Source organism: Lycorma delicatula, chromosome 5, assembly GCF_047948215.1.
Source record: "Lycorma delicatula isolate Av1 chromosome 5, ASM4794821v1, whole genome shotgun sequence".
NCBI lineage: Eukaryota > Metazoa > Arthropoda > Insecta > Hemiptera > Fulgoridae > Lycorma > Lycorma delicatula.
This window is the reverse complement of record NC_134459.1, coordinates 13,398,700-13,424,615: the sequence shown is the minus strand read 5'-3', so window position 1 is coordinate 13,424,615 and position 25,916 is coordinate 13,398,700. Positions and strand designations below refer to the sequence as shown.

At 28.7% G+C, this 25,916-nt stretch overlaps 1 protein-coding gene across 9 annotated transcripts in view; it reads right to left on the bottom strand.

The window, feature by feature from the left end:
- hth (Meis homeobox homothorax) overlaps positions 1-25,916 on the bottom strand; it is a 790,031-nt gene that overhangs the window by 428,185 nt on the left and 335,930 nt on the right. For all 9 annotated transcript variants that reach the window (XM_075365656.1, XM_075365663.1, XM_075365654.1 and 6 more), the window contains one exon: positions 18,465-18,597. In XM_075365656.1, the coding sequence (XP_075221771.1) occupies positions 18,465-18,597 (133 nt within the window). The remainder of the gene's footprint in view (positions 1-18,464; positions 18,598-25,916) is intronic.

Here is a 25,916-nt window from a genome sequence, read left to right as displayed (position 1 = left end):
GATTCAAAAGAGTTAAATGTTTAAGAAAATTTCCTTACAAATGAAAAGACAGGAAAAGAAGAAAAGACAGCTTGAATAATATAATAAGAGAAAGGAATAGAGAATAAAAAGAAATATGAGAAAAATACCATTAAAAAAATTAAGAAAAAAAAATAGTGTAACGAACGTTGAGAGAAAGAGATTACGTTATATATATTAGCAAGAAGATTAATGATCTAAATATTGCTAGTATCAGGGGAAGATCACTGGTGTCACGGCGTTTTGACAACTTAGACTCAAAGGCTGGCTTTGTTTAGTCCACTAAATAAATAATATATATATATATATATATATATATATATATATATATATATATATATATATATATATATATATATATATATATATAAATAAATAAAAACGTTACAAGCTGGATGTTAAAAAAAGATGTTTCAATGGAGGTCAGTGTTGAGTCGTGTCGTGAATCATGAGAAGAGCTTCTTTTTTTTATTTGGGCGACACATGAAGCAACAAGGAACAGAGAAAGGATAAACATTTTTAATGAGACTTTGACGCCTTTTTAATTACATCAACAAACCACATGAAAGCATGTACACGTATAATAAAAAAAAGACCGTATACATAAATTTATTTTAAGTATAAACGTTCGATACTAATATTTAATAAAGTTACATACAGTTAAGTTTACGTTTTAATGATTGAGAACGGCTACATTTTTAAAGAGGGTTGAAGATGGACAAATACAGGGTACGGTGTTGAAATATAAATATGAGAAACCTACTGTGAACTAACAAAATAATAACGTAACGAAACGTTGTCTCACTGTTTGACGTCCTCACACCATGACTTCTCTTCCAACTCCTCCACCATAAAACATTAACGACACATGGTTCAGACAACCCCTAACTAAAGGATGAATTTATAAAAAAAAAACACTAAAAATTAAAAAAAAAACCACATACAAACAAATTATTTTTCGTTTTTTTAAAATTAATAACAAAAAATATATGTAGCCGATGTTTGAATAAACATTAAATATAAATTCATTTTCACTCATCTCATTCAATGAAAAAACAAAAAAAAAAAATACGTTTTTACTGGAGAATAAAATGTACGAGTAGATTCTACAAATAAATTATAAAGCGTTTACTACATAGGAAATTTGATTAATGTAGAAAAACTTAATATATATAAATATTTTTAAAAAAAATTAAATTGAATTCAGAACATTTTTATTGGCTTACACTATTAAATGTAGATATGTTACCGTGAAAGACCGAAATATTTGCTTATTCGGACCTTCGCCGGTATATGTCGGCAAATACAAATAAGCTCCCTCTGATGAGGGTCGAAACCATAACTTAAAAATAAAAAAATAAAAAATACCTAGTACCAATCTCTAAGGTAAATAGATTACGAGGAACTCTCGTAAAAAAAAAATTAAACCAAACATAACGTACGCTAACCACGTCTAATTAACCTTAAATGTACCGATTATATATATTATTCTCTAACATGCGATTAGTCTCAAAATCACCGCATCCAGCGTGCACCGATGGAGAAATTCGAATAAAAATATTTTTATAAAAAAAAAAAAAATTGAACAAAGGGCAACCATCTGACTATTTACTTGTATCATTATCGTTCATCCATGCACTTAATATATTCTGAATTTCCTGATTAGCCCTTTCAATTTAAAAAATGCTGATAATTTGATTAATTTTTTTTTTTTTTAATGAGTACATTTGATTAATTGCCTCCACTGTTGAAGAATAGCATATATAATTTGTATATTTAACATTTATTAAACAAGGTTACCAAGCGTAGGTTATGTTCGGCTTAAATTTAAACTTCCTTTTTTTACGAGGGTTTCTCGTAATATATTTGCTTTAGAGATAGGTATCGGGTAATTTTATTTAATTTCTAGTTATCGTTTCGACCCCTACCAGAGGTTAGACCGATGTACACGTTATAGACATTCACCGGAGAATATCAACATTTGCAAATATCGGTCTTTCGCGGTAACATATACATTAATAAACACCTATCATAAAGAAATATAAATATAATAAATTCCATAAAAATTTAATTAAAAAAGCTCTTTAAGGAAAATTTAAGGAGATGGGGCAAAAAATATTTTTAGTGATAATAAAATTTCTACGATCTCTAGAGGTATTATTGGGAAGAGGAATGGGCTGTAGTGGGTACTTTGAGGTTTCTTCCAGGTGAGGTTGTTCCTATTATATATTTTCTATAGAATTTCCTATTACATTCTCTATCTCTTATATTTTGAAGGTTAAGGAAAACGAACTTCGTTTTCCTTACCCTTTCCCAACCAACTTCGTTTTCCTTAACCTTGATGTTCTCTTCCCTATTTTCCAGTTGAGTGAGTGAGTTTCAGATCTCGCTTAGTTCATCCCAATGACGCTTGGACCAGTATGTCATTTCGTTATTTTTGATCTGGAAAATTTGTCAATTGCGTATGTGGTTTTAAAGGCTGTAGATTAACCATAACTGATGAAGAGTCTTTTGGTTTCTGAATATTTCATTAAAAACCCCTCTAAGAGATTACGATTAAATTCAGCAAATTAATTAATAATTGCATGTAAATTCTTATTTAATTATTTTCACCCGATAATGGAAAAGGAAAATTGGTAAATAACGTTTCCTGATTTATTATTAGTGGTTTAATAGATAAGTTAATGATAAAATATTACAGTAAATCATAAACGGGATTCGATACTTTTAAGGAAGAAATTAAATGGATAATCTACTCCATAATTCTTTAACTACAATATCTTTCTAGAACTATCCAGCTTCGTGAAACATATTTCAACCGTTGAAAAGATTCCGATTAAACTTTGAAATGCAATCTCGATTAAATACAAAAATCTTTATATAAACCAATACGATAAAGTATATCGTCTAAGTACATTAATCTATTAAATTTATCGATTGGAAAAAACTGAAAATCGGCAAACTTTTAAGCTGAAAAATAAGATTAAAATGTATTTAGGTAATAACTCATATATTTTCAATGGTTTTTCTTATTGTTAATAATTCTACATTAGAAGTGCACACAACATAACCGAAATTTTTATTCTATAGTGAATATTTCTTTGTTTATTTATCAATTCAACCGTGAAATAATAGTAATAATGTAATATTACGCATGAATACAGACTCTACACATGTACTTTAAACAAGAAGTACCAAAAATTTAAATATTAATGAGGTTGAAGATAGAATTATAGGGTAGAAAGAAAGAGTAGCACAAGACGCATCGTGTGGTTTTAGAATGACGGGCGAACGGGTGGTTACAGAAGGGGGTGGGTTTTTTAAAACGGGGAGGGGTTAGAAGGGTAAAGGGAGGATGAGCTTTCAGACAATACAATGGAACTAGACGAAGCGTGCACAACACAGTGAAGCAAACCTCCTTTTCGCTCTTACTCTCTCTCACTCTCTCTCTGTTAAACGTTCTCTTTCTCTTAGTATCTCTGTTTCGACTACTTCGTTCTATCTCTGTTTCCAGAGAACATCACTTCACATAACAGGCCGAGCGGAAAATGTTTTCCCGCAGCGAAACAGTTAAAAGTCGTCCCTTCCATTATTACTAAGGCGGGGGAAAATAGAATATGAAGATTATAAGGGCTTTTCCGGGAGGGATGGTAAAACTGACTTAAAACTTCGACCTCCGTTGCCGACACTCAAGAAGGTATTCTAAGGGTAATTAATATGACGTTTGTTAGTTACAACGCTTTCCATCCTAAACCATTCTGCTTAAATTAATTTCAGAAATAAGGAATTCCGCGTCTTTAATTACGAATAGGCCTAATACTATTTGCTGATATTACAACATCCTTCTTATTAAATTACAGCTGTCAAAAATTAATTAAAATTTGGAGAAAATTTAAATTAAGCAAACTAATAATAATAATAATGATAAATATGTACCGTAGAGATTACATACGCTGTATTAATATAATTAAAATTTACCAGCAAAAAATTGGAAAATAGATTTAGGCCCCCAAAAAACCACAATCTGTTCGAAGATGTCTCATATATATATATATATATATATATATATATATATATATATACATAACTAACCTAAATAAATAATAAATTAACATATTGTTCTGTCGCAGTAACCATACAAGTTTTCAGTATTCTACTTAGAAGATCCATGAGTAACATAATTATAGGTCATTTCAAGTCATTACATAATGAAAAATAAAACTTTTTTTTTCAAATGACAACAAAACTAAAATTTTCACTGCTGTAGAAAAGTATCGAATGAATGATACGACACTTGTTTGTATTTTTCTTCTACCAAAATGCTACCGAATACAAAATTAATAAATAATAAAAGATATATCGTTTAAAATTAATTATCATATAGTTTTTAAGTGTGAATTTCAGATTTAATTTGTTTCAAAAATCACCCCAGAAAAACAGAATCAAAAAATAAGTGAATATCAGAATGTACGGCAGGAAACAATAAAAAGTTAGTTAACTCACAAAAAGAAGTGATGAACAAGATTTATTAAATACAGTATATTTTGTTCTAACTCATAGAAGTAGCATGAGACCGAAAAGATGCTGGTTCAGAAAATAGTGTCTATGTTTTTCTTCCGGCGGTGGCGTCCTGTTTACTGGACGAAATAGCACGAGAGGGGTGAGTGCTGATTCTGCACTTTCTGCTCTAATGGGGTTGTGATAAGACCATCTTCTTTCAACCTTCTATTCCCCCTTGTCCTACCCTTAACTTCCATCCATCTACACCTCTTTCTTATTACCCTTAAAAACACTCTTTAAGTGTTCAAGACTTATTCTAAGTGCTCCCATTTCCTCCCTCTTAAAATTCAACATTGATAATTTATGAAAACAGCCGTAAATTGAAAATTTTTTAACACAAGAATATTTAAGAATCTCCATTTTACATAATAATACATGATTTAACTCAACATATTTCTTTTAACTTTATTTTAACGATCGTTTAATACAAACAGTATCAGATAAGATATATTTGAAATATATATATGATTAATTTAATATTATTTGAATGTTAGATATATTTGGAATATTACATTATTTAAATAAAAATATAGCTCGATGTATGTGTATGTTTGTTAACTGTGATAACGATAATGGTAATAGATTGAAAATCTGGCATGAATCACAACTTGTTCATTTATTCAACACCAATTACAGTAAAAGTGCGTTTCCAGATTGCTGGAGGGAAGTTATTGTTTTCCCTGTAGCAAAGCCTTACAAGGATTACACAACACGGCGGAAAGTTACCGTCCGATTGTTTTAACATGCATTCTATGAATATTGATGAAAAAGATAATAAATAATATATAAAAATGGCATTTTAAAGAAGATAAAGTTTCTCTCCAGGGACCAATACGGATTCCGGGAAAAGAGATTTATACGACCAACTCTGTCTATGCAGACGGATGTCTGTGAAGCATTCGCCTCTAAAGAGCATCTTCTTGCAGTAACCTAAGATATTGCGAAAGCATACGAAATTATTTGGATGGAAAGATTAAAACTAATTCTGCTACAAAACGGTGTTAACGGAAACATAATAAACTTTGCACCACATTTTTTAATCGGGTGGGTGGGAAGGAAAAAATGCGGAAAAGAGTTCGTTCTACATTTAAGCTCTTTGTATAGAACTTATTAATATAACTTGTATAATAAGATTAAAAAACAGTCTTTGGGATAAAAGATCATATGGAATTATAACATCTTAATTTCCTTAAAATAATTAAGGTATGACAAACATTCTAACAATATATTTGTGTGCGTGCCCGCACTAGCACACACACACACACACACACACACACACACACACACACAGAGAGAGAGAGAGAGAGAGAGAGAGAGAGAGAGAGAGAGAGAGAAACTACATAGAGTGATGAGAAATACGAAAATTATGCTGAAAATGAAAAAACTTTAAAAAAATCTGACTAAATTTTTAAAGTTTTAATTAATTTTTTAAATTAAAACAATATGTACATTATATTTTCTTCTTTTAATGATGCATAAAGATAAATTCAAATTTATTAATTCGTATCCTTTATTTCAAAATTTTTATATTTCTCCAATCTATTTAATAACCAACTTAATGTTTAGCACATAGTAAGTAGAATGCGATACCAAAAGCAGCGAAGTGGTGAATCATTTAAGTACATAAATTTTTTTTTATATTTAAAATAAAATATAAAACATTATTACTGCAGTGAAAACGTATAACAACAATAAGAGGAAAGAACAATCGTATTCTTTAGTATTTAGACGGGCGTGTACTCAGTTCATATACTGAAATTGTCCAGTGAGTGAATTCAGACGGTCTTTGCTGCCTGACGGTTGGCCGACGGCAGGAAGACGTTATTATCCACCTTCGGCTATGCAAATGAAACGCGGGTCTGAGACACTACATATATACACACACACACGAGCATTCATACACAAGCACACATCTTTCACAGAACATACTGCATATTAATGTCCTTTAATAAAACTGTAAAGGCGGTGTTGGAATATATTTTGCCTTTACTCTAGTAGCTGAAACAAACGCCATGTTGGAATTTTAAATCCATTCGTTTACCTCATACATGGCAAAAAAAGAAGGGAGTGTTCCATTTCTTTTCAACTCCAATATTAAGACTCTCTTACAATCTGTAACCTCACAAGCCACGTGTCTATTGATTCATTACACGTGTCACAACTCATTATTACCAAAAATAGAACTGTTAAAAACATTACTGAATAGCGATAAAAGAATTGTTTAGTTGTTTCCAGAAAGAATTAATTCCATAATTTGAATTACTCAAGTTATATTTAAGATTTTAAGATTAATTAAAACTTCCAAATCGAATTAATTACGAATAATGATATTCTCAATCTAATAATCTAAACTTATGATTTATCAGACTCCAACCAATAAGATGTTCATCACGCTTTTATTTTTTATCTAATTACCAGTAATGTATAATAAATCAATTCCTAAAGATTTAAAAATTTTTTTAATAATAAGAATCTATATTATTCTAATTTTGAATGTAAAAGAGTTAAATTTTAAGAATTTAGAGTTAGATTTTAAGGAAAGATATCTTGAAGCTCCATCATTACGCGTTACCTTAAAACTGCAAACGTGTGTTTATCTTTTCAAAAAGATTTAGAAAAAAATATATAATAAGCAATTACAAACAAAATTCTGTAAGATTCATTTCTTTCGAAGGTGTAATTGTTACCTGAAAAATGTATAAAATATTATTTCTAAACCTTGACCATAACAACAAAAATTACGACCTGGCAGAGCTTTTTAGGATTAATAGTTCCTTGAATTCAAATATGCAAGAGGTGGAGAGAGAAGATTATCACCCACTCTAAATTTATTTTAGCATAATTAAATGATAATAATATATTGTGACAGTAATTACTTCAACTATGCACACCGAAAAAACCGGAAGAATACAAAAATAAGCTATATATTACAATAATGATCTGATGCAGGCGGCAATTTTTTTAATTGCTACGAACAAAATTATTAAGAAAATAAAAACAGCTGATTTATCAAGCACGTTATAAAATGAAAATATGATTGATCCACAGACTAGGAATATAATGAAACTTACAAATTCAGAAAACTAAATGTTAACTCTGTTAAGTCCACCCGGGTGGTCTAGTGGTAAACTCGTCTTCGCAAATTATTTATTAACAGCTGATTTCCGAATCCGAAGGTACTCATTCGAATCCTCGTAAACTTCGTTTCTTTTACAGAGGTTTGAACACTATACAGTGGATACCGGTGTATTTTGGTGGTTTTTTCTTGTTTAACCTCCGCGTCTACCGTTAGATATTACTTCAGAGGATGAGATGAATGATTTGTAATGTGTGCGAAAAATGCCATGCCTGTTCGGGATTCGAACCCGGAACCTCCGGATGAAAGGCCGAGACACTACCACTCGTGCCATGAGGCCGGTAATTTATGTGGTTGAGGTCCAATTACCTACACGTCTCAGGAATGATCGGTCAAGAGTACAGAAACAGACCTCATTTACATGTCCTACATCCTCATCTCACTGGGCTGAGGTGGAAGGGTTGCTTATTATTAGTTGAAGAGATTGTAACATACACATTACGAAACAAAAAAAGATTTGTTAAAATACATCAGGTAAGTTTAAAACGATGCATTTTTTAAGCCGTGTAACATCCACGTTATTAAAAAAAAGACTAGTGGCAAATAATTCGGTTGATCGTAAAATCTTTATTCGTATATTCCAACAACTGATTTATTTTTTGCTTCACCCTATTAAACCGAAATACTCTTTGTACACCAAAATTTGTTTAAATAGGTTTCAGAATTGATTTGCATGTTTCCATCTTAGATTCACTAACAAGTTGCGACCGTTTCCCAGTCAACTAGTACATATTATTTATTGTCAAATCAAGCTGCATCCTTTCAGTTTTTATCTGCTCCTTTCATACAATTAAGATGCATTCCCAAACATTTGATATCCTCAAATTGTAGCATCACGGGAAAACAAACTCATTTACGAAAAATTATTGTAATATGTACAGATTTTTTTTATATTACTTTAATTTCTTATTTCTATAATTATTCTTGTAAAGACGTCAAATAATCCTGTAAATAATTTCAAGCCTACAACTAGCAATAACGTTTTTGACTAATGCAGCAGAAAAAATTATTCAAAAAATCTTTTTTTATCGTGATTGGAAATTTATTTTTTTATTTCTGATACCCGGCAAATAACTGTAACAGAATCTAATTAATTATTTTCGTAATAATATTAAAATATTTGAAATATAATTACACTTTTCAGTAAACTCGATAATAAATAAATGTTTAATTTATTCTAAAATATCAAATGAATTGTTAAACCATTTATTTATAAATTGTTTTTTAAAAGCAAATCAAACATGTCCTTCAAACAATTACTTAATACAAGTTATCAATAGATTAACTTCATTATTGAGCAAAAGATAAATTAAATTAAATAAAGAAGATTGTATATATATATATATACCTTATATGATATATATATATATATATATATATATATATATAAATAAATATATTAGTAATGCGTGCCATATGAAACATGTCAAGACACCCGTACTGAGAAGGAAATCTAAACATCTAAGAAACAAATTAAATATGTATTATATAATTTCTTTACAAAATCCTAGTCTACTTGACTTAAAATCAACGTATCCAATAATTAAAATAAAATAAAAATAAATAAATAAAAAACAGACAAAAAATAAACGTAATTTAGATAAGAAAAAACTTTGGCCTTGTGTACAGTTGTAGAGCTCATGCCCAGTCCAGTCATACAAGTCCGGTCAATGATTTTACATTATCTTACGCTTGTCAAAGGTCGTCTACAAAGAATTTTACCAATATAAATTTTAGATTCTTTTAGTATTTCCTTTTATATAAGTTATTCAGGCTGTAATTTAATACAAAAAACCTTCAACAATTTCCATTAATGTCAAATCAATTAGTTAAGCGTCGAGGAAAACAAGCTAAATAACTTAAAATATGTAAATGAGTTAAAAGACAATTTAAAGTGTCAGTAAGTTTGTTTAGTTTAGGTTGATAATTATCAAAACGATTAGATTTTTATAATGGACTTTAAAATTTAACGAAGTTTAATTTAATATACTATTTCTATAATCTGAAAAAAATAAAAAATAAATAAAATAGAAGAAAATTTATTTTATAAATTTTGATTTTATTACAGTTACGTAATTCAATATAAATAAATAAAAAAAATACCTATTTTCTATTTTTTTTATTAAAAAAACCTAATTTTTATTTTATATTTTCACGTCAAAAAAAAACATTTTAATATACATTGAAATCAATAGAACAAAATAATCTCGTGAGGTAAAAATATTCCGTAAAAATCTTTAGAGAAGCAGGAAATCTTTGGAGATGTAGACACTCCATTCCTCAAAGGATTCTGCAGGATAAATAAAATTAAATGAAATAAGATATTATTTTAAACTAGGAAAACACACTAAGCAATTAACGCCATAGGCAGAAAAAATGATTATAAATAAACTTTAACACAATCTAGAAACGCAATCGGTTGAAAATCTCCAAAAGTCGTAATTCAGCAGACCGAGATACTAATGTGTGGGCGTTCGTTAATTTGGACCAGATGAAATAAATCTGACATTATCTCCCACTTTTAACGAAGGAATTTTGTTAAAACAAGCTTAACAGGACAACATTTTGAACAGGACTTTCATTAATTCCAACCAAGAATGTATATCTTGAATCGTCTTAAAAAATTAGGCCTATATTTGGTAAAATGTTAAAGAGTAGTTGGATTTTTCTCTTGAAGTGTCCGTCTTTCTTCACAATAGTTAAATCCTTTTTTGTTCGTATGAGTATAAATAACATTCAAATGAATAAACTCATTTTTTTACGAATAAATAATAATAATAATAATAATAATAATATTGATCAAAATAGAAAATAATTTTCGTCTATCTACAATTGAATTTTTTTATATAAATCATAATTTTGTTTAATTAATCTCGCTGAACAAATTTAATCTAAAATCATAACGCATAAAAAATGGACATAACTGAATTTTAAATATATAAAGACAGTTTTGTCCTATACTTTTTTTTTTAACCAGAAAAGGAATATTACGTATAAATAAATTTTGAAACATTTAATTTTTATTTATTACACATTTTTACTTTCCCGTCTAGATAGCGCTATAGCTCTAGAATGGAAAGTATTGTAATCTTCCAATTTGGGCAAATGCAGTTTTCACCGGATCTTCACATTTTGATACCTGAGGAACACAAAATGAGCCGGATGAAAATTTTCCGGATGTTAAAGTTTGTATTTAAGTGCGTGTTCGGTATTGCTCACTAAATCACCTTACATCTCCAAAACTACTAGACCGATTTTGACCAAATGTGGTCAGATTACTTCTGTTTATGGGGCATTGATGCCATTAAAATTTACACTTAAAAGGTAAGGCTGTATAGCTAGGTCACCCTCGGTTTCTCATGATTTCACCTAATTAAGGTCATATTTTTCTTAGGCGCATTTGTTAACAATCAGTTACGAAAATAAAGAAGTTTAAACATAGGTATATTTTTTTTAATTTTATTGAATCGGCAGAAAATTTTACAAATAATATTTTTGGCTTACAAGAAAAAAATGGAAGAAAACTAGCATAATTTATCATTTTTAATTTTTAATTATTCGTCTGATCTATATCAAAACACATTGACATTAATTAACCTGTAAGAATAATTATCATAAAAGTTCAATTACTTACTTCATTTTGATGAATGAATTGAAACTATTGAATGAAAAAAAATTATTGTTTAAAGAGAATGAAAGAATGAGTATTGTTTGAAAAGAAAAGGAATTAAACAATCGTTGTTTATAAAATGATTGACATACAATTATGAAACCTAGATATATTTCAGTTATAATTAAAAAAATTAATTCATCGAAAAAAATATTTCTTAATTTTTTTTTTTTGAATTAATAAATATCTTCAAAATGTAGAAGAAATTTACTTAAATTAATATGCATTATAGATTATAAAAGTTATCAAAAAACGTTCTAAGAATTTTTTGTAGCAAAAACAAGAACGAAGAAGAAGACCGAATAATTTAGATTTTCTACTGCGGAAGTTTATGTATAGAAAGATGTGGCCGAGGTCAAAAAACGCATTACGTTAAACTCCCAATTTCAGACTACAGCTTATCTATAAAACATATTACTTCACTTTACACGAGCTGATATGTAAAAACCAATAGAGTCCAATAAAAGCATAAATATCAGAACGTCGATTATCGGAAGGGCATTTATCCGAACAGACGATTTACCGAATCGCAGCACATTCTTACAGTTTTCTCATAACTCCGTTTAAACAACTAGTCTAAATTAAACGTCCATAAACTACACGATGCTTATTAGTTATTTCCTACTTTCAGAATATAATAACAATATACTAGTCATTTTATTAAATATTGTTACTCATAATAAATATTTTGCTTTTAATAGTATAACAATTTATTTCTTTTTTTATATAATCGCACTACGGTTTATTTCTTAAACATTGCATAGTAACGTATTTTAAATGTTCAAACTTTTAAAAATAAACATAACGCTTAACGTTTCGCACCTTAATTAATTAATAATAAATGTTATCTAAAACAGTATGCTACAGTCAAAGACGCACTGTCTTTTATTTTACAAAGTTTTGGTATAAAAAGGTGATTAAATAATATAAATATGTATTTATGATTCCCATGCACAAGACGTGTGGAAATTTATTTGTTAATAAAAAAATAAATAACAATAGAGTATAACGCACTAGAAATATTTAACTCAGAAATGAAACTAAATAAAACGGAACTAATCTATCAACTAACAAAACATCCCTTTTTTAAATCCAAAGCCCTTTTTTTTAACCCAAAATTTAAAAAACACAACCATTACACCAGAACACTTATATGCTACAGAAACAATGATAACAGTATAAGAGTCAAGACTTGAAAAAATAATTTAAAAAGAAGGGAAACTTTTAAGAAAGTCAAAGATTTTAAGACGTAAATGTAAAAAGTCAAAATATCTTAAAAATTAATTGAAGAATTTTATTAAAAAAATTGAAAAAATACCAGTATCTATAAGAAATTAGGCATTTACGGACGGGCACTTAAAATAATGCAGGACAAAAGATTAACAAAAAGAATATATTTAATAATCTTTCTAAATTAAAATCTAAAATAAATGGTTTCAAGAAATCAAAAAAGAAAAAGGAATAAAATATTAAAGAAGAAGAAATTTTGGACAAAATACTTTCAGAAATAAAATAAAAAAGGTCAAGAGTTTTCAGGTTTACCTAGTTTCAAGAGTTTTCAGAATAAAAAAAAGAAAATTTTCTCTAAAAGAAAATCAAAGTTAATAAAAAAAAAGGCTGATAAAACAAATGTAAGACTTTACCGTCTTGCGGCTAAACTGAGTTGTTTCTGATGCACGGCTTACAGACAAATACACAAAACAAAATAATTAAAAATATTTATCGTTTTATTTAAATATAATTTTTTTCATTTATTTAGTTCAATGATTCTAACTAAACCTCGCGCGCATACCATATTTGATTTAAGTGGGTGTGGCGGTACTAGCGGCGAGGTCAGCACTAACTAAACTAATGTAATTTCAAAACTTACATAGAATAAATTGTAGTCGCAAGGCTTAACCGCACCAGGTACAGAGTCAACCCCGCGATCGAATTCGAGACCCAGCCAGACCGAGTAACCTTTTTACACCTTAAATATTATTCATTTATTTAATTGTACCGCTCGCCTGTGATGTTACAACATAGCAGACGCCTACAAGAGTATTTTTAGGGTGAGAATGCGAATTTCAAAAAAGTTTTTGTGTAAATATTGTTATTTTTAAATAGTTAACAAATGTCGCTTAGAAAAATAAAACCTTAATTAGGCGAAATCTCGATATACTGCGGGTTACCTCCCTTTATACCATCACCTCTTTGATATTTTAAGTTGAAAATTTAATGGCATTAATGTCCCATACATAGAAGTAATCTGACCAAGTTTAGTAAAATTCGGTGCAGTAGTTTTGAAGATAAGGTGATTTAGAGGCCAACGTCGAACACGAACACGCGCGCGCGTACATTAATATCCGGAAAATTTCCATCCGTTTTTTTTTTTGTTTATTGGGTTCCTTAGGTGTCAAAACGTCAAGATCCGGTGAAAACCGCATATACCAAAATTGGACCGATTATAAAACTTTCCTTAAAGAGCTATAGCGCTATGTAGCCTGGAAAGTAAAATGAAAAATACTGGAAGAAAAGGAAAAACTGCAAAGAAGTTGTTTTTTATGCTATTATAAATGGTTTAAACGAAAAAAAGTAAATATAATAACAAAGGTTAAGCAAATAAAATATTGTTAATTATTTAATGCGTTAGCTCTACTAGTTTATAAATAAATATCGTTTAAAAATATAAATAGTAAATAATATTTTACGTATAAGCTTTCATGAATGAATCAATAAATTTCATTAGAACGGTAAATGAATTTTGTAGCAAAAAAAAAATAAAAAATACCAGAAGTGTTGATTAAAAGGCTGAGTGGGTGGATAGATAAGTTCATCATAATACCAGTATAATAATAATAATTGTTTACAACGTAGTCAGCGTGAGTCGATCGGAAGTCAAATGATCGAGAGATTAAGAAGTATTCTAGGCATAAGGTAGATAAGATTAATATTAGGTATTAATAAAACCAACCGGTTTAAAAAAAATGATTTTACTAATTAATAATATTTTTCAAAGATTTATTGAAACATCACGATAAGGCCGGGCAACAAGATTAAAATATCAACAATATAAATTACTAAGGTAATCTGTCAGCATTGTTACTAACACTAATATATATATATATATATATATATATATATATTCTGTATATATATATATATATATATATATATATATATATATTCTGTATATATATATATATATACATAGAGCGGACGCGTTTATCAACTTGCAACCACTTTATCATTTTCAACCTTCAACTAGATGGTTATCTTTATATTTCAGAAGATACAGTACTTTAAACAAAACGGATTCGTTTCTATACACTAGACATTTAACCCGTATACGAACCAGTACTAACTGAATAAAGCAGGAGGCAGTTAGTTTATTTTATGCATTTTTTTTCTATACCTTAATCTTCCTCGAGGTTAAACACATTTGTATTCTTAAATTCATTAACGTGTAGTGTAAATAATAACAGGTTATAATATAGTACAGTAAGCTCGTGTAAAATTGTATATAAGTTCAGTTTCTATTCGCAAGTTTAGGCAATCTTGTTAAATTTCATTTAACCTTTTTAAGAAATTTTAAAAAAGAAATTAATAATATCTTTTCTACATCCATTATAACTGTAACATTTTTTTTGTAACTAACTAATCGTCTTTTTTTCAAAATTACATATAATACACCGACTAATTATTTATATATAGTTATTTATAAATTTAAATCCTCAAAACATATCCTAACGATCTTGTTAATACTAATATATAAAGTTATTCCAATTACGAAAAAATAATTTTATATATTTTAATAGCTACGGGCATCATTTTAATTACTTATATATATATATATATATATATATATATATATATACACAACAACATTATTACTTAAATGACTAAAAGAAATAAAATAAACCTGATTAAAAAAATTATACATTTCAAATATCTTCTAAGGTAAAAGTAAAACTTTCTTAGCACATACGTAACTGGTTTTTTATATATATAAAATATATATATTTTATATATATTATATATATTAAAATTAAAATATATATATAATTTTACATATATATAAGGTTAACAGTAATTAATATGGTTCTACCTATTCTTACCTAAAATAAATATATTTAAAGTCATATGAATATATTCAGAAAAAATTGTGTGTACTTTTAAATAAACGAAACATATTAAAAACAAAATAATTTAATACGTTCTAGTGGGTGAAATATAAAATAAAGTAACTTTGTTGATTGATTTCATAATCAAAAAGTGTTTTCCACATAATATCCGGAATTTTTTTAAACCTTTCAAATATAATTAAATCTAAAAACAATAATTTTTAAACAGCTTAATACTTAAAGAAATAATTTAAAATTTAAAAAAAATATATATAAAATATAATATATTCATATTTAATATGTAAATTAAATATTATTCCTATAATTTTATATTAAAATTCATAATTTAAACACGATAAAAGCAAACAAAAAGACCTTCGTTATGAAATATAAATTTAATATTTTAAAAAATAACAGAGTAGCAAATTAAAATTTTAATATTAAATTAAAAAAAAAAAAAAAAAAAATATTTTTAAGTTTTAATTTTAGCGAATCATAATTCAAATAAGAAAATGTAATGTAAGGAAATTTTTAATACAGGCCATCGAAAATGATTGCAGCGATTTAAAAAAATTGTATCTCAGAAACTATTAGAGATAATTAAACGAGTATTCTTTTAATAATTCACCAACTCAAATTTTTTTTAAACTTACGTATCGTCCAAAACGTGTATGCAAGTAAAATGCTTAACAACATTGACGATGATGAAACATTATAAAAACGTGTTAAGTTTCCGGATGAAGCGACTTTCCATGTCGGTGATTGTGTCAACCGGTGTAATTTTAAGATATGGAGATCTCTACAACTCGATGAAATTATTCAGCATGTCAGAGATTTCCCAAAAATAAACGCGTTGTGAAGTTTGAAGTCCGATCGTGTGATCGGCCTATTCTTTATTCATGAGACTACTTCCTTTCCTTTTCCTGTTTAGCCTCCGGTAACTACCGTTTAGATAATTCTTCAGAGGATGATATGTATGAGTGTGAATGAAGTGTAGTCTTGTACATTCTCAGTTCCTGAAATGTGTGGTTAATTGAAACCCAACCACCAAAGAACACCGGTATCCACGATCTAGTATTCAAATCCGTGTAAAAATTACTGGCTTTAGTAGGACTTGAACGCTGGAACTGTCGACTTCCAAATTAGCTGATTTGGGAAGACGCGTTCACCACTAGACCAACTCGGTGGGTTTATTCATGAGATTCCTACCATAGGGAATGTTTACTTAATCATGATACAACTGTACGTTTTTCCGCAAGCTGACCAAATTGAACAAGAAAGAAACGTTACTGTAATGTTTCAACAAGATGGTGTGGCCCCGCACTTTAGCATACGCGTTCGACTCGTTCTGGAAATGTCCCTAATCGTTGGATCGGTAGGGCCGGTCCTGTGCTTTGGCCTCTGAGAAGCCCAGATTTGACACCCTTAGACGTTTTTCTATGGGGATACGTTAAGAACATTATCTACAATGAAAAAGTCAGGGATTTACAATATTTAAGACAACGGATCGCCGCTGATATTGCAACAGTTACGCCTGCGATGATCCAGTCGACCTGGGCAGAAATCGATTATCGGCTCATATTGAAACATTCTGAGGTAATGCAAAAAAGTTTTTTGAGTCGGTTATTTTTTTTTTTTTTAATACTGGTTTGATTATCTGTAGTAATGTCCGAGATGAGATTTTTTTTAAATTGCTGCAACCTTTTTCGATGACCTATGTAATAAATTAGTCTAATATCATCAAAAACGGATCAAAAATATAAAAAAAATATATGTTTTTAAAAATATTTGTGTTAATTGTTCATATGTATTTTTTTATATAAGCAATAGAAAATTTAGAAAAAATACATAAAACTTTTTAACAAAATCTTATTAAAAAAAAAAAAAAGGTAAATTAGTAAGCCATACATTAAGAACAACATGTTTTTTTTTTAACTAACTTCGTTATAAAGGGATAATGAGTAAAAATAAAGTAAAGATAAACAAATAACTGAAGATGAAAAATAAATATTTTGACGTTAACAAACCAGCACAATGATTGATGACAAAAAAATCTTTTCGTCAGCGATTCGAAATATTAAAATATTACTGTAATGTATGTTATCTATTTTTAAATCGCAATCTCACCCGATTATGAAGTTTCATAGATAAATTCCTTTTTTAACTTTAAAACGTTTCCTAAGTTTAATAAAATAGTAAAAAAAACTTATGGAATTGAAACGAGGTTCTTAAGATTTAGGCATCGGTCAAGTACGATGAAAACTTTTTCTTATATCCTAATAAACATGATTATTATTTTTAAATAGTTATTAACTATTTGCATTAAAAATAATGGGAGGAGGGAAACATAAAGAATTAAGTACAATACTTTGCATCAGTGCGTAGTATACCAGTATACAATGCAGCGTAATGAACAAAAATTACACTCTTTTCCACTATACGTAATAGTCATATAACAGATAAAAATATTTCCTTAATGGTCGTTTTATATATATAATACAGAAAACATGAACTGTAACATAGGTACGATAAAACGATTTGCTTTAAAGCGTTTGTTATAAATAGTTAAAAATATTATATCTATTAAATTTCGCGTAACAACATTATGCGGGTATAAATATACACACTCAATATACTGCAAAAAAAAAATAATTATAAAGCCCATATCCATTAATATTCGAATTCATATTATTATTAGTATTATTTTTGTAGGTCGTCTACTAGTCTTTTAATCTGAACATCTTTATATAACCTGGCAGCTGCTATTACTTAAATTATTTATTTCAATTTTTGTACCTCAAAACTTTATATGAGCCATAAAAACGACAGAAGAAGTTTGCATTAATATCTATTGATATAAAAATAATCTTTCCTAATATTTCCTAAAATAATACAAAACAACTAATTACTAAATACAAAACATCTAATTAATAAATAGATATGTACCTATATAGTAATTAGATTAAAAATATCGTACCTGGATCTCCGTGATCTAGGCTCTGTTGCGAACTAGGTTGCTGTGAAAGGGGTCCAGGTGTTCCCCCTGAGCCAGGGGACCGGACATCATCGTTTCCGTGACCCCCGTACGAAAGGGACGACGAAGGCGGCCTCTGTAACAAAACAAAATTCAAATTATGTTTCAATTGTAAACTAAAATTATAAACTATTATATTATATTTTATAAAAATTTGTATCATTAATGTTTAATATGAGTTATATAACTTTACAAATTGCAAAATCTTCAATAAACCAATTAAAAATGTATAGACTAATAATTTTTTTTTAAAAATAAAGACTTTCTCCCACCTAAAAAAAAGGCTCCCTAATAAGAATACAGATCAAAAATATAAAAATACTCGTGTTTTCCCACACATGATTAACTAATACAACTTAACATACATTTGTAAAAAAAGTATTTTTAAAAAAATAAATACGCTATCTACATTGACATTTATATACGAGAATGTACTTTTTTTATTAATACCAGAGTTAATTCTGAAAAATTTTATACATAAAAACGTTTTGTGTTATATTTTTCAAATTCTATATAGTAAATTACTCGAATTCATTCTAATTTTCTTGATTGACCATATACACCTAAAATTCCATTATTAACTATTCTTTTTAATTCTTGTTAAATTTCGTTTTTTTTTCATAAAAATATGTGTTAAATAGAAAGACAACTGTAAGAACAACTAAAACTTAATAATGTTCTGGTAAATTATTTAATCGATCTTTCCTAAAACAGTGCCTTTAATTAGACCCAAAAGATCAACCCATACTTTATGCCATTATTCATTAAAATGTATGACTGTAATTTATTACAGTTGATATAACAACCAATCAATGTTGACGTTGATTTTGTAACGTAAAACCTAAATTAAGTTAAAATGCGCTTTTCATTTTTCATTTTCTAGGTAGTTATACTTTTTTTAAATTAATTCATTTAATCTCTTTTCTACGTGTAAATGCATCCCAGTTACAATCCTTTTTTTTATATAAAATATTTTTCATCGGTTAACCAATTTACCGAATAAATTCTACGAATTTTTATATACATTTTAATCATTAAATAAATGAAACTTTTTCGATGATTTTATTTATAATCGTTTAAGAAATTTATTTGTTTAAATAATTAAAATATAAATTTCTCTAACCGCAACTGTTGGATAAATAACAGTGCCGGATAAATAAAATAATCTTCATATAAAAATAAGGAACAATAAAAAGATATAATTATACACTTTCGCATTATATTTTTCATTAATAATGACGGTAATAAAAGATAAAATTATCTATACTGCCTTACAGAATCGTAACCGAAGCAAATTATTTTATCTATGAAAAAAAATCGTTCATACAATGCCTATCATCATTTTTAAATAGGATATCGTACAACGACGTAGTCTAATTAAAAAAAGGAAAAAAAACGATCCTTTACGATATCTATTTTAAGAAAAATAATTTATTAGTTCTTGTAGTTATGTTATATGATAGTAGAATACTCGTCTAATTGGTTATACAATAATATCCAATTAGATGACTAAGGAGATATTCAGCCAGGCAGCAGCACTGTTTCTTATCCTATCTAAAATATGAATGCATATTCAAGAGCAGATGAATAATAGGAAAAGGGGGCGGTAAAGGAGGAAGAGAAAAAGGAGAGAAGGGTGGAAAGAGAAAGAGAAACTATGGCCAAAACACCTAAGTGAAGTGTCGTGTAGCGGTTCCCGAGGGACCTCAAACTCATGAGACTAGGACTTGGAACGGGGATCCCATGGAGATTGCATGCCAGAGATGAGACTCATTTTTTATGTAGTTACTTGAATAATTCATATAGGTTCCCCGCACCATGGTTTCTTGCCTTATATCTACACAGAATTCATATTTTATAGCGATTTTCAAATTTTCGAAATTGCACAAACACGTAAGACGATGCACACGCGTGTAGAGAAACACGTACGACAGACAAAAAATAAAACAATAATAAAACAAAACAAGGAAATAAACAAGCAACAAGAATCAGAACGTTAAAAAAAATAATAAAATTCATAAATTTAGCAAAACGTTGATAAGAATTGATAGTGACGATTACAATAACTCTGGAAGCGCGCACAAGCATACATTTTTTATTATATATAAAATATTGGACTCCTCTTTTTACGAAATATCAATACGAAAAATGTGGTTTATACTAAAGTAAACAATGATGCAACCTGGCAACTGTGTGTGCATAAAGGCGTGGCCTGACCAGGTGAATGGTTGCTATGGATACTAATACACACTGATCGTTAATTAGCGAGTAATTCAGGTGCAAAAACATCACGCCCAATACTATACCTCATTTCAATAACATTTATTATTTTTTTTATAAACGATATTTTTTATCAGATATGTTCTTAAATGACTTAATTATACACATGCAATCTTTGTTATTATTATATTGTTTTTAAAGGAAGAATCTAATAAAATGATATAATTATTTACTATATAGTTACAACTCAACGATATTAATTTAATAATTAATTTTAAATCTAATATAAAAAATTAATTTTTATATAAATAATTAATTTTTTTAAATCTAAAATTTCCCAAAAAACTTAACCAGCATAAATATTCTTCTCCATTAAAAGTTGACACAATGATTGAATGTTACATCTGTTTATTTTTTACCACACTATTCATCTGAAACCTTTAATATATATATATATATATATATATATATATACAGTATCCCGGAGAATTCTGCTGAATTTCAAATGCGTTATTCTCTCATTAAACTAATGAATAAAGTTCATGTAAACATGGGTCCGAAAACGCTTCATTAACGAGTAACGGATACTGAAAAATTTCACCCCGGTTTCTGGTTCTCCGCTGAAATGAAACTACTGAACTGCTGAAAAAGTAAATTAAAGAGCGAATTTAGATGTTTTTTTATGGTTTTTGATTATAATAGTAAATCTCAGAACCGTATCTAAGTAGCTTTTGAAAAATCTGGAGTGAATACCAATAAATTGGGGTACAAAAACCTCTTTTTTATGTTTGACCTATAATAATTTTGTTAAATGGGTAAAAATACATAAAACCCTTAAAAAAAACTTGTAGAGAATTTAATTCTGAATAAAATGCTGTAAGATAAGATGAATAAGACAAAGAATAGTTAGAAAAATTCTAACTGAATTTTTAGAATTCCATTTAGAAACAGTAAATTATTAAATTTGTTAGAAAAATACTTAGTTAATGACAAAAAAACCAACTTCTTTTGTGGTGATGTGAAAAATTAGTAATAACAAAATTAAGAAATTTATGTTAGAAATTATGAAATAATGTTAAGAAATTAAAAAAAAAAACAAAAAAAAACTGGAAATTGCACAACAATTGTAAAATAAAAATTATTTAGAAAATAATTTTTTATTAAAGTCAAAAATACAATAATTTGAAAAACTATTATTTCAAAGTTGGCAATAAAACTGCAACAGCTGATGCAACAGCTGATCAATACTATAGTATTAGAATCTAAATTATTCTGTAAGGTAGATTAAGTATATCAGATACTGTGAACTATGCTGTCGTTGGCGAAGTTTTCTACGATTTTTAGTTTGAAAGTGCAATTTGCAATTAAAAGAATACGTTATTTATTTACGACAGAGAAATACGCTGATATGGTATTCATTCTGGAAGTGTGTAACGGTAATGCTAAAGCTGCTGCAGTAGAATATGAAATACATTTTCCGAATCGCAGGATTCTATAATCGCACGATTAGCACAAATTTACGAAACTTTCGGGATACAGGTTCACTCACTACCTAGCGTTCATACCAGTAATGAATGATCTCTCCAACACGACGCTGTTAATGATGGAATTATTATCGATACAGTTCAGCGCAATCCAGGCGTGAGTACATGTCTTTCTAAGCAGATCGAACTTCGCTTAAGATGGTTTGAAGGACATTTAGACAAAAAGCGTTTTATTCTTATCATAAACAGTCAGTTAAATATCTACATCCAATAGACGGTCCGCTTCGCTTTGTGTTCTGCAACTGATGGAATACAAATCGACAACTCTACATACTTGTTTACCGTCGAAGAAAATTTCACTCGAGATGGCATCAACAAATTGCGTAATGAGCATATATGGGCAGAAGTAAAATCTCAAGAAACGGCGGAAGGCGATTTTCAACACCAATTTAGCGCCAATGCGGCCTTCTTCAGAATGAATTGTTTGGACTAATCATATAACTTGACCTCTTAAATGTTGAACTCTACCTGCACTTTCTTCAAGAAAAATTGCCGCAGTTACTTTAAGGTATTCCTATACCGCTGAGACCCAAAGTATAATTCTAACACGATGGCGTGTTTCCCCACTTTTCTTGTACCGTTTCTACTCACTTAAATCATCATTTCTCTGATGAACAGATTGGTCGTAGAGGTCTATATTCCTGGGTACCAAGAATACTTGATCTAACACCTTTAGATTTTTCCGTCTGAGGATGGATGAAAAATATTGTATACAAAACAAAAATACATTCTCGTGAGAAATTCTTTTGCACAATGGGTACGGCTGAGCGACTTAAGGGTATTCCTGAAGAATTAAAAAGAGAGGAGCAGGACAGAAGCATGCGAAGTAATGTGTTGAAATTGGCGGGCTTATTTTTAAACATTTGTTATAAACTGGTACGTGTAATGCACTCTGGTCTAGTGTACTGTCTCTAAATAAAATTCGAATTTTTCTAACTTTTCTTTGTTTCATGCGTATATTATCCATTTAACAATGTAATTGTAGATCAAACATAAAATAAAGGTTTTTTTTATCCCAATTTATTGGTTTTCACCCCCAGCTTTCTCAACAAATACTGCAGATACTGTAATGGGACAAATTTTATTCATCTTTTCAGGTCAAAAACCAGAAGAAATAACTAATTCTGCCCCTTAATTAACGTCGTAAAAATTTTGATACGATCCCATTTCACCAGAGTAGCTGAAATCCGAACGAAATCTTTCACTAGCCGTAACTCACAAACATACCACCGGATTGGTCCATTGGTAAACTTGTCATCGCAAATCAGCTGAGAGTTTTAAGGTTCAAATCCTAGTTAAAAGCAGTTACTTTTATACGGATTTGAATTCTAGAACGTGCATACCGGTGTTCTTTGGCGGTTGGTTCTCAATTAACCATACAGCTCAAGAACGGTCGACCTGAGGCTGCACAATATTACATTTCATTTACATTCATACATATCATCCTCTGAATTAATACCTTATGGTGGTTCCGGAGGCTAAACAGAAAAAGAAAAAGAGGAAACTCACAAACGAAGCATTTTTTTAGGAGATACATTCATATGAACTTTTTCTATTATTTTCACAAGTGGAATATAGTATGAAGGTCACGGGAGAACTTCGTGATACACTCTGTATATGTATATATATTTACTTTAAAACTTCTTAATTTAGACTCGTTACGTTAGACTCTCGGATAATAAGAAATAATAATTTATAATGTAACATGAATGAGAATATGTTATCAACTTAAATACACTCTGAACTTCAACAGTACCGATTATCAATGTTTTATAAACCTAAGCTGAACTGAAATAGTATAGGTCTAGACCGATTTTTGAGGAAGAAATTAGTCTTCAACTTCTACTCTAATATTTAAGTTACAAGGAATACATTTTTCCTTTACTGTTTTTATAGCTATTAATATTTTTTCTTAGATGTTTATGCTTGGGTATTTTCTATTACAGCTTTCTAAAATATCCAATTTCATTTTATTTGTAAAATTTCCTTAATGTAATATGTAATGTAAATAATAGTTTATAAGCTACACATTTCTTGTTACGATTTCAGATTCGTTAAAATATAATTTGGATTATATTCGAATTAAAGATAAATAAAATATAAACTTCAAGTCATCCAAGTCTTAAGTCACCATAATAAGTATTTAACAAAGATAATCTATGAAAAAACATACGCTAAAATTAATTTTCAACATTTTTTACCGATATACACATTCATACTAAAAACTAAATTGTAAAAGTTTTTTCCATTTCTTCCGACAGTAAAATCATTTGAACTAAGAAGTTCAAAGATTTGGTAACAACTTAAGTTTTTTGCAAATAAAACGGAAACCGTTCAAACCTACAGGTTGATAACGAAAATAGTGTAGAAATAATTAATTTATTGTGATACGATCACATAATTTTATGTGAAAATTATCAAATCCCATGCTTAAACAATTACAATTGCTTGTTAGTTGTTCGGAAGCGGATAAAAAAGAAAGGCATTAATAATTAATTAAATTATAAATCAACATAATAAAAACATCGTTAGGTATTTAAAAATTAAAATTCAGCAATAAGCGTTTGAACGAGTATACTGAACTATGGCATTAACTTGTCATACTTTTATTGCTAGCAAATAGACAAAATGATTTATTACCCGCTATTCAAGTTTGAATATTAATCAAAACACTTTATGTTAATCGATTATAAATTTTTTGAACAATTACGAAGGAAAGAAGATGTCACGATAAGAAATTTTTTATCAATGAAACATTAAAAAATGGATTTAAATATTTGGGTTATGGATATGACAGAAAAGCAACGAGAGAATGTATCCAAAGTGTATTTAGATAGACAGAGAGAGATGAGAAGTATCAATAAATCGACAAGAAAAGTAAAAAAAAAAAAATAAATAAAAAATAAAATTTATTGCTCGTTAATAACACAATTTTGTTCAAATATATATAGACAACGGACAACCTTTGATTTAATGAAGGCAAAACGTGATAAATCAACCGCGCAATATAATGACATACAAATGACAGTTAGTTAACAGTTCACAACAAGATAAACACATACAATCTTTCCAAATGTAATTTATTAACTATGTACTTGAATTCTGTATAATTAGTATTTAGGTAGGTCAATAAACTGACATTTTTAAAACTAGTGTTTATTTTTAAAAAAAAGTCAATAATAAAAAATAAATCAGAATGAATGGTGTAAATAATATACATACACACAAAACAGTTGTCATTAATTGACAAGATGTAGCGGTCATTTATGACGAGAATAACGCGTGCGCGCTGTCCACTATACCCGTCCATCCATCCATTTATAATAGCAGAGAAGTCGCGGCGCGAGGCGCGCATAGCCTATATGAGAGAATGGCAACAGCGCAGAACGAACCGGACTGCGTTGATTTATTATTTGGGCTGTGACCTTGTCCCAGCACTGGCGGTCAGTTTATCACACCCTCTCATTAACTGACAACACTGGTCAGTCCAAATTAATTCCTGCCAATGACTTAACACATGAAGCACGCTTCTGTTTGTAGTCTACTAACACGGACCGAATATAAAATCAACTAGGAAAAAAAATTAAAACACTTTCGTTTTTATTATTATTATTTTCATTTCTTTTCTTTT